General features: G+C 41.8%; 1 protein-coding gene across 1 annotated transcript in view; it reads left to right on the plus strand.

The window, feature by feature from the left end:
• Nucleotides 1–4,426: 4,426 nt before the first annotated feature.
• The window catches only part of exoc4 (exocyst complex component 4), a 283,169-nt gene continuing 271,671 nt past the window's right edge, over nucleotides 4,427–15,924 (plus strand). Inside the window, 2 exon segments of the mRNA XM_029742408.1 lie at nucleotides 4,427–4,548; nucleotides 13,085–13,274. Coding sequence (XP_029598268.1) covers nucleotides 4,469–4,548; nucleotides 13,085–13,274 — 270 coding nt within the window. The 5' untranslated portion in view covers nucleotides 4,427–4,468.

Raw genomic sequence — 15,924 nt, forward strand, 5'->3', positions numbered from 1 at the left:
TGGGGGGGGGGGGGTACTGTAACGCCCTGGCCATAGAGGGGTTTTTGTTCTTTATTTTTGGTTAGGCCAGGGTGTTACATTGGGTGGGCGTTCTATGTTCCTTTTTCTATGTTTTTGTATTTCTTTGTTTTGGGCCGTGTGTGGCTCCCAATCAGGCACAGCTGAAGCTCGTTGTTGCTGATTGGGAGTCACACATAAGGAGCCTATTTTTCCTTTGGGTTTTGTGGGTGATTGTTTCTGTTGTGTGGTTTGCACCGACAGAACTGTTGGCGTTCGTTTGTCTTATGTTCAAGTGTTTTGTATTATTAAAATTCAATATGAACACTCACCACGCTGCATCTTGGTCCCCTCTTTCAGATGATCGTTAGTGTTTTTTTTTTTCTGGAATGTTCTACAGTTGGGGGGTTGGTGCACAGCAAATTCTCTAGTGTTAAATCAACACAGTGTTAAATTTAACACAGTTCCAGTGTCTATACGGGTCCACAATTTTCAGTGTTAAATTAAGTATTTTTAGTGTAAAGCCTTATTTGCATATTTCCCCGTGTGCCTTGCCTTTCGAGTGAATTGTAGAATTACCACCAAGACTGAATTTGTAAGTGACAGACATGGTTGCATTCATTCATTTTCAGTCATATGGCATTCACCAAGTGAGATCCTAAGCGAATATGTTGTCATTGAAATAAAATTCTTAAAGACAATACAATATGCTTTATTTTGAGGGCCTAGTTTTATCCTAATACAGTGGCCTGAAACTCATGGTTTTACAGGCCACATCAGGCCTGCAAGTCACATTTTGCTGGCTTGCAAAGTGATGTGTAATTCCTATTAGAATCCTGCCAGAGTTTGGGATATCCCCCAAAAATTATTCACCCGCAACCTGCATTCAGAGTGACTGCCAGGGCTTGGAAGACTAAAATATGAGACTACCTAAAGCATCTAAACTGGAACAACCATTTCAATAACGGGTGCAATAAGTCCAAGTAACAGATTGGATTAGTTTAGAAAAACACATGTCAATCAATGTACATGCAAAAACAATGAAACAAACAATTCTAAAAATCAACCCGCTATAGTGCATGCTGGGAAATATTACATTGATGGGTGTGGTTTTGGTTCAACTCAGGTCCACGTACAGTTGCCAAACATTGTTGAACATTGCAGATAGAAATGCCATGAATAGAGCTGACGTGATTCCCTATCCTACATGTCAAGAGAGGCATGTTTGTTCTACATATTTCTATCTGAAAGTTCCAAAATGTCGCATCCTGCATCCAATACTAGGGTTCTTTATTTACACCAATGAGTGTTAATTGAACACTAACAGAGCTAATTTAACTCCTGAATCAACACTACAAATGGCACACTGAAAAATCTACACTACTGTCGGTATCACTCGCCAATTTGCTGTGTGTGTGGATGATTAAACCTAATTAAAAAAATTAACATAACCAAGTTTACATTGAAATGTGACAGAAAGAACAAAAGTCACATTGTCTATTCTACAGTAGGCTATGTAATACGCACACATATGCCGTTGCCTTAGAAACAACATTTTACTGCTCTATACAAACAGATACAGATGTAGGATCTTAATTTGAGCCAGTTTGCTACAGCAGGAAAAGAATCCTGCAGGAACAGGAAATGTGAATTATTATGTGGTTTATAATTCATGAAAAACAAAAGGAGAGCAGCACACTCTTGGAGTTCAGATGCAATAATTTAATACTAACGTTTTGACAGCCAAGCTGTCTTCATCAGGGTATAGACAGCTTGGCTGTCTATACTCCGCTAGCCAGCACCTCGCCTAACCAGATTATAATTAACTGACATTTTTCATTAGGGAAAATCAAGACAGAAATTTCAAAGTGGAAATTACAAACTTCAGAAGCCTTTTAAATACACTACAAGTTATCCTGCAACAGGGTGATCCTATACCTGTATCACATCTCACACATTGTCCTAAAAACAGAAAGCATGCATGCGCACACTATCTCTCTCTTCCTTTTTCTTTCCCCCTGGCTCTCTCTTTCACTGTAGCCTACCGTGAGGGCTAGACTGTAAATCAAAGGGTGTGCTTCAGTACTTTTACTGTAATTGCATTTAGATTTTCTTCAAGACATTATGCAAGATATCAGAAGTGTTGTTGCTGAAGCAAGCACGATAAGAGTATGCAACACAACAGAAGGGTTCTTGCAGAAACAAGCACACCAATGAAAGACATTTGCAATAGAACAGTAGTATAAATGCAACATGCAATGGTTTGTATGTAAATGGTGTTTTCAGTGGCGACCCGTCATATGAGCCCCACGTGTTTAACAAAAAAAATGTAATAATTGTTGCCTGTTTTGCATGATATTTTGGCATTAATCCATGTCACGTTTCAGTTTGCAAACAATGTAAAAAATAAAGCTGCATACAAGCATGGTCTCTTTTTTGCTTTCTTGAGAAAGGCAGTTCTAAAATGCAGGCTTCAGCCGAGCTCAGTGCTTTCTGTGGTGGTGGGGCAGCCAGCAGAAAATACAGAGCATAGGAGTTGGTCATGTTCTCTATCTGCGCCGTGATTGGCTCAGTGTTTTGTCACTCATGGGGACACTACGTCACTTCAAAATCTATGGGGAGAGCTCGAAATTCAAGCCCCTTAGGTGCTGCCATAGAGTTACATTAGAATTGCCCATCCAAGAAACTTCATGGTCATTGGTCACAGATAAAATGATGTCAAATCACGTTATTTCTACCGAAGCTTTGATTGGACTGATCATGTCAACATCATACTTTCAAAATCTTAGCTAGAAAGATAGACAAGCAGTCATCATCATGAATCACGTTGACAATGTACTGGCAAATCCTTTTCAATCCTTGTCATATGAAGAGAAATTATAGATAAAATGTATCGGTGATCCTCGGGCCTTTGGACTTAAACATTACACAACAAGTTGAAAATCGCAAACTCAACAATGAGTGATTTGGAAGGAATCAGTGACTAACTGCAAGTGTTGCAAAGCAATAACTAGCCTGCTATTGAGTGGAGTGGGTATGTGGTCCAAGTCTGGTTTTAAGGGTCTCTTTTCCAAGCTTAAAATTATTAACGTTCAACACCATGGCCCAGAAAAGGTTGAATACATTGGCCATGCTGTCAATCCAGCATCACTTTGGCCGCATTCAAAACAACTGGTAACTCGGAACTGGGAAATCTCAGACTTCATTGATATCAAGACAAATGGGAACTCGGAAAAGAAATCTCAGACTGGGAAAATACGCTTTGAACGATCATCCAACTCAGAATTCCATGTCGGGAACTCGGGCCTCTTCTAGAGTTCCAAACTGAAGATCACTCACGTCATGATTCAACCTTGTTTTTTCCCTGAGTTCCCAGTTGTCTTGAAAGCACCAAAAAATCCAGAGAATGCCATACTTTGATGACAAAATTTGCCCACAAGAAGGACCACTGCACCACCTTCCTATTCAAGTGAGTACAGCAGAACAAGGTGAGTGCAAAAATGTCTTGTATACTGCTGCATAAATGATGTAATATGCCAGGGAGATATGTATACTGTAGCTAAGAAAGTAATACTAAGTGTATGTTGTGTAGTAAGTTAGTAGCCCATGTGCCTCACCCTAATAATTTGGTCCCTTTGCCCCTCATAACTGAGCCTGCTGTTCTGACTTGGTGGTGCACATGTAGCCTATAGCCTGTTTTAGAGAAATGTAATAATTGAATATTGTAAGAGCTTTCATTGTCTGCTAATATGCCCTGTTTATTTATCCTACAGTTTTGTCTTGGTGTACAGGGAGAACACTGTAAGAAAGAATCCATAACATGGGCCTGTCACAGTACATTTCAATCTCAAAAGTGCTAAACAAATTGTTACATTGAGTACATCCGCCCTAGCTCTCTCATTAATGTCTTAATCGAAATTACAGATTGCCTCTTATCTGCTTGTCGTCCCCTTATGCCTTAGTTTGTACAACTCAATTATCAATAGAAACCACATTTGTTTAAGCAAGTCAGCCATATCAGCCCAAAAGAATGTAAAGGCAGTAAATGAGGCTGAATTAATTTTTTCGCTGCCAGACAAGGCTCCGCTGATAGCCAGGTGTAGCAGTGGTCAGGATTCACTCCATGGTGCTGCAAAGAACGCTCTGCTGTTGGGACAGTTTATGTAGGCCCTAACAGTTTGTCATAGTTATAGTGCAATTGATGTAGTGTTGTAATGTGGCTTTGATGGCATGCATCTAACATTTTAGTTTTTTTGTTTGCCCCACCAAGATTTACATGCTAAAATCGCCAATAGGCGTTTTGTAAGCATAGAGGATTTGTATAAAAATACTACAAAGAACAACATCAACAAATCGAGACAGATTTTGGACTACAACTCCCAGCTTTCTCAGCCACACTACCGAAGTTGAACAATTTTCCTCGTCTCTCATTGGTAGGTTGTCATTCTGTTTGGGTGCAGTAGCTGGAAAAATGGCAACTGATACAGGGAGATACCGGAGTGCTGTTAGCAAAAGCAAAGACCCTTCAGGCTTACTTATTTCCGTTATAAGGTAAGCCCTCTCAAATTGACGGTTGAATTATCCTGTTGACATAAGACGCCAGTGGGCACTACTGTTTTCATTAACTAGGCCTGTCATTTCAGGCCGTGGACAAGGAGAAACAGCCTTCCTGTTGTTAGCTTCCTACCTGTTAGCTAGCTAGTTTTATGTCAAGTGAGTTTTGAGGAAATGTTAGTCAGCTACGCAAGCTAATGTTTGTCATCGCGACCTGTTCGCATAATTTAGCAGTGTTTATCATCATTGTGAGTCAAATAACACTCTTCTTCAAAAGTCACAAGGAAGGCGTGAGGAAGAAGCCACTTGCTAGCTAGCTGACAGTTAGCTAGCTGACAGCTGCCCTCCCCTGCTCATACAACAAGCTCGCGACTTGGTTCCGACACTGAGTTATGAACAGAGACAAGATAACTTATTAGCTAGCTAAGACCAAATATGCAATGCATGCTTGTTGTTCAGCATCAGCACCCATTTATAGCCTCCTTTGCTGACAGGGTGCCATGATCATCATGGGTTGGTCTTGGCTTGAACAGTGTCGTTTATGTCATGACATGTCGTTTACTGTGTGTTTCCACGCCATTGCCGTAACTTAGTAGAGTAGCTCTCTTTACCCCTTTTTTCTCTAGATTAAACTGAGCTGTAGTCTACTGGGTTTGACAGATATCAGTGTGCATGGAGCGAGGGTGCAGCATTTTGCAGCCGGTGGCAACTTGACACTGACTGTTGAGACCCCACATTGATGCACTTTGAGGAAAAATCCCATTCTGCATGCAATTGTTGTCTGCAACAAAGATTATCTTCCCTTTCTTATGTACCTTTCCTTATGGCCACCCTCTGCCCCCAGCTGTGCTCTGGATACCATATGTGAACTGATTGCCCCCCATCTATCTTCAGAGCTCGTGCTGCTAGGTGACCTAAACTGGGACATGCTTAACACCCCGGCCATCCTACAATCTTGATGCCCTCAATCTCACACAAATTATCAATGAACCTACCAGGTACAACCCCAATGCCGTGAACACGGGCACCCTCATAGATATCATCCTAACCAACTTGCCCTCTAAATACACCTCTGCTGTTTTCAACCAAGATCTCAGCGATCACTGCCTCATTGCCTGCATCCGTAATGGGTCAGTGGTCAAACGACCTCCACTCATCACTATCAAGCGCTCCCTGAAACACTTCAGCGAGCAGGCCTTTCTAATCAACCTGGCCTGGGTATCCTGGAAGGATATCGACCTCATCCCGTCAGTAGAGGATGCCTGGTTATTTAAAAAAAAAAGCCTTCCTCACCATCTTAAATAAGCATGCTCCATTCAAGAAATGTAGAACCAGGAACAGATATAGCCCTTGGTTCTCTCCAGACCTGACTGCCCTTAACCAACACAAAAACATCCTGTGGCGTTCTGCATTAGCATCGAACAGCCCCCGTGAAATGCAACATTTTAGGGAAGTTAGAAACCAATATACACAGGCAGTTAGCTTGCTTTTTCAAGCAGAAATTTGCTTCCTACAACACAAACTCAAAAAAGTTCTGGGACATTGTAAAGTCCATGGAGAATAAGAGCACCTCCTCCCAGCTGCCACTGCACCGAGGATAGGAAACTCTGTCACCATTGATAAATCCACTATAATTGAGAATTTCAATAAGTATTTTACTACGGCTGGCCATGCTTTCCACCTGGCTACCCCTACCCCGGTCAACAGCACTGCACCCCTCACAGCAACTCGCCCAAGCCTTCCCCATTTCTCCTTCTCCCAAATCCAGTCAGCTGATGTTCTGAAAGAGCTGTAAAATCTGGACACCCACAAATCAGCCGACAATCTGGACACTTTCTTTCTAAAATGATCTGCCGAAATTGTTGCAACCCATATTACTAGCCTGTTCAACCTCTTTCGTGTTGTATGAGATTCCCAAAGATTGTAAAGCAGCTGCGGTCATCCCCCTCTTCAAAGGGGGGATACTCTAGACCCAAACTGCTACAGACCTATATCTATCCTACCCTGCCTTTGTAAGGTCTTCGAAAGCCAAGTTAACAAACAGATCACCAACCATTTCAAATCCCACCGTACCTTCTCCGCTATGCAATCTGGTTTCAGAGCTGGTCATGGGTGCACCTCAGCCACGCTCAAGGTCCTAAACGATATCTTAACCTCTCTGGGAAATGTGGGAGCGTCCCACACTATTCAACAGCCAGTGAAATAGCAGGGCGCCAAATTCAAAACAACAAAAATCTCAATTCAAATTTCTCAAACATACAACTATTTTACACCATTTTAAAGATGAACTTCTCGTTAATCCAACCACATTGTCTGATTTCAAAAAGGCTCTACGGCGAAAGCATAGCATTAGATTATGTTAGGACAGCGTCGAGACAAGAAAAACCACACAGCCATTTTCCAAGCAAGGAGAGGCGTCACAAAAACCAGAAATGCAGCTAAAATTAATCACTAACCTTTGATGATCTTCATCAGATGGTACTCTTAGGACTTCATGTTACACAATACATGTATGTTTTGCTCGATAAAGTTCATATTTATATCCAAAAACCCCATTTTACATTGGCGTGTAATGTTCAGAAATTTTTTGCCTCCCAAAATGTCCGGTGAATGAGCACATCAATTTACAGAAATACTCATCATAAACATTGATAAAATATTAAACTGTTATTCAAAGAATTATAGATACACCTCAATGCAACTGCTGTGTCAGATTTCAAAAAAACTTTACAGCGAAAGCACACTTTGCAATAATCTGAGTACAGCGCTCAGAGACGAAACCAAACCCGCCATTTTGTGGAGTCAACAAAACTCAGAAATAACATTATAAATATTCACTTACCTTTGATGATCTTCGTCGGAATGCACTCCCAGGAATCCCAGTTCCCCAATAAATGTTCATTTGTTTTGATAAAGTCCATATATATGTCCAAATACCTCCTTTTTGTTCGCTCATTCGGTAGAGTACTCCAAATGCACTGTGCTCGCGCAGTTAACCTGTCTGGGCTAGGGGGCAGTATTGAGAATTTTGGAAAAAATATGTTCCCATTTTTAACTGCCTCCTACACCAACTCAGAAGCTAGAATATGCATATTATTGTTCAGGTTTGGATAGAAAACACTCTGAATTTTCTAAAACTGTTTGAATGGTGTCTGTGAGTATAACAGAACTCCTATGGCAGGCAAAAACCTGACAAGGTTTCAAGCAGGAAGTACCCTGTCTGACAAGGAGTCGTGCGTCTTGCATCTTTTTATTGAAAAGTAAGGATCTTAGCTGTAACGTGACAATTCCCAGGGCTCCAATAGGCTCTCAGAGCCCGCGAAAAACCTGAAGGTTTACGAGGGAGCCTCAGGTTGAAACAGATTATCGCCTTTTGTAAGTGGATGCTCAGAGGACCTTTGAATGAGGCGCGTGCACGAGTCGCTCCCGAGGAGAAATTTTATTCGGCTGTTTAGGCTCAATGCATACTCCCGGTCGGAATATTATCACTTCTCTACGACATAAATGGCATAAAAATTGGTTTTAAACAGTGGTTGACATGCTTCGAAGTACGGTAATGGAATATTTAGACATTTTTGACATGCCAATGCGCCATGCGCGGGACCGTGAAGAAGCATTCTAGTACTCACGAACAAAACGTCGCTGTTTGGATATAACGATGGATTATTTGGGACCAAACCAACATTTGTTATTGAAGTAGAAGTCCTGGCAGTGTATTCTGATGAAGAACAAGCAAGGTAAGAACATTTTTCTTATAGGAAATGTGATTTTGGTGGAGGCTGACCTGGGTGGGTATCTAAATAGCTAGCCCTGTAATGCCGGGCTATGTACTTAGATTATTGCAAAATGTGCTTCATCCGAAAAGCTATTTTAAAATCGGACATATCGAGTGCATAGAGGAGTAATGTATCTATAATTCTTAAAATAATTGTTATGCTTTTTGTGAACGTTTATCGTGAGTAATTTAGCAAACTGTTAGTAAATTCAACGGAAGTTTGCCGGGGGTTATGCGTTTTCTGAACGTCACATGCTAATGCAAAAAGCTGTTTTTTGATATAAATATGAACTTGATTGAACAGACATGCATGTATTGTATAACACAATGTCCTAGGTGTGTCATCTGATGAAGATCATCAAAGGTTAGTGCTGCATTTAGCTGTGGTTTGGGTTTGTGTGACATTATATGCTAGCTTGAAAAATGTCTGTCTGATTTTTTCTGGCTGGGCACTCTGCTGACATAATCTAATGTTTTGCTTTCGTTGTAAAGCCTTTTTGAAATCGGACAGTGGGGTTAGATTAACGAGATTCTTGTCTTTAAGTAGCTGTAAAATAGTCATATGTTTGAGAAATTGAAGTAATAGTATTTCTAACGATTCAAAAATCGCGCCACTGGAATTTCAGTAGCTGTTACGTAGGTGGGACGAAATCGTCCCACATACCCCAGAGAGGTTAAGTTCAGACAAAAAGTCAAAAAAGTTATATTCCAGACGATGTATAGCATGTCAAACGATGTATAGAATCAATCTTTAGGATGTTTTTATCATAAATCTTCCATAATATTCCAACTGGACGATTCCTTTGTCTTCAAAAAAGAAAAGGAACTCAGCTAACTCTCACGGGAGTGCGCGCCACTGAGCTCATGTCATTCTCTCAGTCAACAACTTCCAGGAGCTCATATTCTCTCCTTATTCACAGTAGAAGCATGAAACAATGTTCTAAAGACTGTTGACATCTAGTGGAAGCCTTAGGAAGTGCAAAATGAACCCAATAATTCACTGTATACTGGATAGGGAATCACTTGAAAAACTACAAACCTCAGATTTCCACACTTCCTGGTTGGATTTTTCTCAGGATTTTGCCTGCCATATGAGTTCTGTTATACTCAGACATCATTCAAACAGTTTCAGAAACTTCAGAGTGTTTTCTATCCTAATCTACTAATATGCATATCCTACCTTCTGGGCCCGAGTAGCAGACAGTTTAATTTTGGCACGTCATTCATCTGAATTTCCGAATAATGCCCCGTCACTAAAAAGTTAACCGCCATCGATAAGAAACAGTACAGTGCAGCCGTATTCATTGACCTGGCCAAGGCTTTCGTCTCTGTCAATCACCACATCCTCATCGGCAGACTCAACAGCCTTGGTTTCTCAAATGATTGCCTCAACTGGTTCACCAACTACTTCTCCGACAGAGTTCAGTGTGTCAAATCTGAGGGCCTGTTGTCCGGGCCTCTGGCAGTCTCTATGGGGGTGCCACAGGGTTCAATTCTTGGGCCGACTCTCTTCTCTGTATATATCAACGATGTCGCTCTTGCTGCTGGTTATTCTCTTATTCACCTCTACGCAGACGACACCATTCTGTATACTTCTTGCCCATCTTTGGACACTGTGTTAACAACCCTCCAGACGAGCTTCAATGCCATACAACTCTCCTTCCGTGGCCTCAAACTGCTCTTAATTACAAGTAAAACTAAATGCATGCTCTTCAACCGATCAAATATGTGGACAACTACAAATACCTAGGTGTCTGGTTAGACTGTACACTCTCCTTCCAGACTCACATAAAACATCTCCAATCCAAAGTTAAATCTAGAATTGGCTTCCTATTTCGCAACAAAGCATCCTTCACTCATGCCGCCAAACATACCCTCGTAAAACTGACCATCTTACCGATCCTCGACTTTGGCGATGTCATTTACAAAATAGCCTCCAACACCCTACTCAACAAATTGGATGCAGTCTATCACAGTGCCATTCGTTTTGTCACCAAAGCCCCATATACTACCCACCACTGCGACCTGTACGCTCTCGTTGGCTGGCCCTCGGCTTCATACTCGTCGCCAAACCCACTGGCTCCAGGTCATCTACAAGACCCTGCTAGGTAAAGTCCCGCCTTATCTCTGCTCACTGGTCACCATAGCTGCACCCACCCGTAGCACGCGCTCCAGCAGGTATATCTCACTTGTCACCCCCAAAGCCATTTCCTCCTTTGGCCGTCTCTCCTTACAGTTCTCTGCTGCCAATGACTGGTCCGAACTACAAAAATCTCTGAAGCTGGAAACACTTATCTCCCTCACTAGCTTTAAGCACCAGCTGTCAGAGCAGCTCACAGATCACTGCACCTGTACATAGCCCATCTATAAATAGCCCAAACAACTACCCCTTCCCCTACTGTATTTATTTATTTTGCTCCTTTGCACCCCAGTATTTCTACTTTGCACACTCATCTACTGTCAAATCTACCATTCCAGTGTTTTAATTGCTATATTGTATTTACTTCGCCACCATGGCCTATTTATTGCCTTTACCTCCCTTATCTCACCTCATTTGCTCACATTGGATATAGACTTATTTTTCTACTGTATTATTGACTGTATGTTTGTTTATTCCATGTGTAACTCTGTGTTGTTGTATGTTGTCGAACTGCTTTGCTTTGTCTTGGCCAGGTCGCAGTTGTAAATGAGAACTTGTTCTCAACTTGCCTGCCTGGTTAAATAAAGGTGAAATAAAATAAATGTAAAAAAATGGCTACTGCTTGCGTAATACGCCAGACTGTTACCATGGTTACCCCATGCCACTTTCGGATTCTAAAAGGGACTAGGCGACTAAGTCTAGTGTTTGAATTAGTCATGGGTGATGGTGCATGTCAGAGCTAAGGATTCAGGTTTGATAAGTTTAGGTTAGGTTATATGAAGTATGGTAACTCGTTAGGTTGGAAATGATGGCATGGTAAATAATTAGTTATATTTCATTAACAGAGAATGAACAAGATCACTTGCTTTGTGTTTCAGCTCTGACTTGTGTCAAGTAGGCATCTCAAGCCACAAGGGGGATGCCGCTGAGAATCCTCTCCCCCTTCCAGCTTTCAGCTGTGTGTGAAGAGCGAGGACGCTTTAATGAGCTCTTGAGGGAGACTTTTACCTCTCCCCTTATTTTATGTGTGGTTTGGAGTTTGATGAAATACAGGGCTAAAACAAGTGTTGTCACGTCTATTACTCAACATTGTCCATCCCCTGGGTCTATGACATACAAGACTGGCATGGTTTTCAGGATATAAAACCTGGCACTTTTATGTTAAGCCAATTTTGTTTGATTATTCTTTACTGTAGGACAGGGCTATTCAACTGGTCGCCCGTCAGCCAGATCCGGCCCGTTTATTATTTAAGACGGGCCCTTTCATCAATTCCTTAACATTAATCAAATATCTGCAACAAAATCTCTGCCAACATTCAGAGCCAAAATGACAAACACTATTGTGGTTGTCTAGTGTGGTTTCTAGAGCCTGTTGATTTTATGACATTTTTTTCTTCATATGAATTTGACTCCAGCGTTTGAATGGTTTAAGCTACAAAATATTATGAACCCATTCCTGAAAGCTACGACTCTCAGGAACACGTACACTATGACTCAGGAACACAAACATCTTTCCCTTTCTGATGCTCACAATGACTCGTTACAAGGCTGTGTGACAAAAAAACACCTAATGACCGAGGGAAATTAATTCAAAGCATATTTTCTACAGACTGGAATTTGGCATTACCTGATTTGACATATCTTTGTGTTGCTTAGTTTTCACATTCTAAAATACCCAAGTTAATTTTAAGAACCTTTTTAATAGGTGAGCGAGTGTTGTGCCTTTTTCCTTTTCAATAATGATAATTTTTTTGGGTTACCTTGATTCACATTGGTTGAGCACCCTCCACTTCTTTTGTAATTACTTTTAGCAACATTTAATTTGAAGAAAAGTGCTTTATTGGTGTGTGTGCATTGCTTTTTTTTATATAATTCTTCTGAAGAGTAATCGCATGTGGAAATTGTCCGGCACACCTGTAATTAACAGTTCTTTACACCTGGCCCTTGTAAGAGTATAGTTGAATAGCCTGCAGTAGGGTAATGCCTGACTTCTGGAAGATCGCAACATAATGTGAAAGGGATGCATATGTTTACTAGAGGTCCCTGGGTCAAATGTGTTTCAAGTATTTGAAGTGATTCAGGCCGGAGTTTGCTCTTCTAGGACTATTCCATCGGTTGCATTTTGTACCAGAAAAATGAAATCAAGCTCAGCCCAATTAGGCCCCTAACTGGAAATATTTGACATAGCCAATTTAATAATTTGGTGGGTGCTTATATTTGTCCTATTTCACACATGTACAATTGTGTATTAATACTCATGTGCAAATTGGAAATGTTTTTTTGGGTTTTATAGACGTCCTCAGAGAGTGGGGTCACGGCCGTGGTCTGTTATTATCAACGGCGACCCTGGACCAATTAGGGTTAAGTGCCTTGCTCAAGGATACATCAACATATTTTTCATCTTGTCAGCTCAGGAATTCGAACTAGTGACCTCTCGCTTATTGGCCCAGCACTCTAACTGCTAGGCTACTTGCTGCCTGTATTTTACCCAGATCTAGTGAATAGAAAAAATGATTAACTAGAAGTTAGGCCTACACAAGATTACGAAAAGGACCACAAGGTGACACCTTGACAGACAACTGATGAGCCTTGGCCTGCTTCCCCCTGTGTCTGTGTAGGACCCTGTCCAGCAGCGATGACAAGCAGGACAGAGAGACGGAGAAGGGCCGCCTGGAGGAGGCGTTTGAGAAGTGCGACCGGGACCTGGATGAGCAGATCGTCCAACACTACGCTGAGCTGACCACCGCCATCCGGACCTACCAGAGCATCACAGAGAGAATCACCAGCTCCCGTAACAAGATCAAAGGGGTGAGAGGGAACACACACACAATGTTTCAAATCGAATTGAATTTGTCACCTGATGTGCCAAATACATCAAGTGTAGACCTTACTGTGAAATGCTTACTTATGTGCCCTTTCCCACAACGCAGAGTTAAAAAGTAAAAACATTTGCAACAAACCATTCAGAACATGTGCATGGCCTGTGAATAACAGTGTGAAGGCAGAGTGATGGTCCCAGGGAGTTGTACATCAAGGACATAAGCAGCAGGCAGTGTGCGGGCCTGGCTGATTTCTCTAGAGTTCCTGTGTGTGTGTGTGTGTGTGTGTGTGTGTGGCTCTGACACCTGCGTCACTGTTAGAGCCTCTGGGATAGTCCGCCAGTGTTCCACAACAGTGTGATGTCATTCCCATCTCTCCAGGCTGTGTGTCTGTGTGTCTGGATGTACAGTTGAAGTCGGAAGTTTTTATTGTTTTATTTTACCTTTATTTAACCAGGTAAGCTAGTTGAGAACAAGTTCTCATTTACAACTGCGACCTGGCCAAGATAAAGAAAGCAAAGCAGTGCGACACAAACAACAACACAGAGTTATACATGGAGTAAAACAAACATACAGACACAATACAAAAAATGAGTCTATATACGGTGTGGGCAAATAGCGTGAGGAGGTAAGGCAATCAATAGGCCATTGTAGCGAAGTAATTACAGTTTAGCAAATTAACACTGGAGTGATAGATGAGCAGATGATGATGTGCAAGTAGAAATGCTGGTGTGCAAAAGAGCGGAAATGTAAATAAAAACAATATGGGGATGAGGTAGGTAGAGTGGGTGGGCTATTTACAGATGGGCTATGTACAGGTGCAGCGATCGGTAAGCTGTTCAGATAGCTGATGTTTAAAGTTAGTGACAGAAATATAAGTCTCCAGCTTCAGTGATTTTTGCAATTCGTTCCAGTCATTGGCAGCAGAGAACTGGAAGGAAAGGCGGCTAAAGCAGGTATATGGTGTTTTGGTGACAAAACGGATGGCACTCTGTAGACTGCATCCAGTTTGCTGAGTAGAGTATTGGAAGCTATTTTGTAAATGACATCGCCGAAGTCGCTGATCGGTAGGATGGTCAGTTTTACGAGGGTATGTTTGGCAGCATGAGTGAAGGAGGCTTTGTTGCGAAATAGGAAGCCAATTCTAGATTGGAGATGTTTAATATGAGTCTGGAAGGAGAGTTTACAGTCTAGCCAGACACCAAGATATTTGTAGTTGTCCACATATTCTAAGTCCGAACCGTCCAGTAGTGATGCTAGTCGGGCGGGCAGATGCGGGCAGCGAACGATTGAAAAGCATGCATTTTTTATTTTACTAGCGTTTAAGAGCAGTTGGAGGTCACGGAAGGAGTGTTGTATGGCATTGAAGCTCGTTTGGAGGTTAGTTAACACAGTGTCCAAAGAAGGGCCAGATGTATACAGAATGGTGTCATCTGCATACAGAATGGTGTCATCTGCGTGATGGTGGATCAGGGAATTACCCGCAGCAAGAGCGGCATCGTTGATATATACAGAGAAAAGAGTCGGCCCGAGAATTGAAGCCTGTGGTACCCCCATAGAGACTGTCAGGGGTCCGGACAACAGGCCCTCCGATTTGACACACTGAACTCTATCTGAGAAGTAGTTGGTGAACCAGGCGAGGCAGTCATTTGAGAAACCAAGGCTCTTGAGTCTGCCGATAAGGATATGGTGATTGACAGAGTTGAAAGCCTTGTCCAGGTTGATGAAGACGTCGCACAGTACTGTCTTTTATCGATGGCGATTATGATATCGTTTAGTACCTTGTGCGTGGCTAAGGTGCACCCGAGTTTACATACATTAAAACTCGTTTTTCAACCACTCCACACATTTCTTGTTAACAAAATATAATTTTGGCAAGTCGGTTAGGACATCTACTTTGTGCATGACACAAGTCATTTTTCCAGCAATTGTTTACAGACATTATTTCACTTATAATTCACTGTATCACAATTCCAGTGGGTCAGAAGTTTACATACACTAAGTTGACTGTGCCTTTAAACAGCTTGGAAAATTCCAGAAAATTATGCCATGGCTTTAGAAGCTTTCGATAGGCTAATTGACATAATTTGAGTCAATTGGAGGTGTACCTGTGGATATATTTCAAGGCCCACCTTCAAACTCAGTGCCTCTTTGCTTGACATCATGGGAAAATCAAAAGAAATTAGCCAAGACCTCAGAAAAGAAATTGTAGACTTCCTCAAGTCTGGATCATCCTTGGGAGCAATTTCCAAATGCCTGAAGGTACTACGGTCATCTGTACAAACAATAGTACGCAAGTATAAACACCATGGGATCACGCAGCCGTCATACTGCTCAGGAAGGACACACATCCTAGAGATGAACGTACTTTGGTGCGAAAAGTGCAAATCAATCCCAGAACAACAGCAAAGGACCTAGTGAAGATGCTGTAGGAAACAGGTACAAAAGTATCTATATCCACAGTAAAACAAGTCCTATATCGACATAACCTGAAAGGCCGCTCAGCAAGGTAGAAGCCACTGCTCCAAAACCGCCATAAAAAAGCCAGACTATGGTTTGCAACTGCACATGTGGACAAAGATTGTACTTTTTGGAGAAATGTCCTCTCGTCTGATGAAACAAAAATAGAACTGTTTGGC

This window comes from Salmo trutta, chromosome 40 (assembly GCF_901001165.1).
Source record: "Salmo trutta chromosome 40, fSalTru1.1, whole genome shotgun sequence".
In the NCBI taxonomy this organism is placed as follows: domain Eukaryota; kingdom Metazoa; phylum Chordata; class Actinopteri; order Salmoniformes; family Salmonidae; genus Salmo; species Salmo trutta.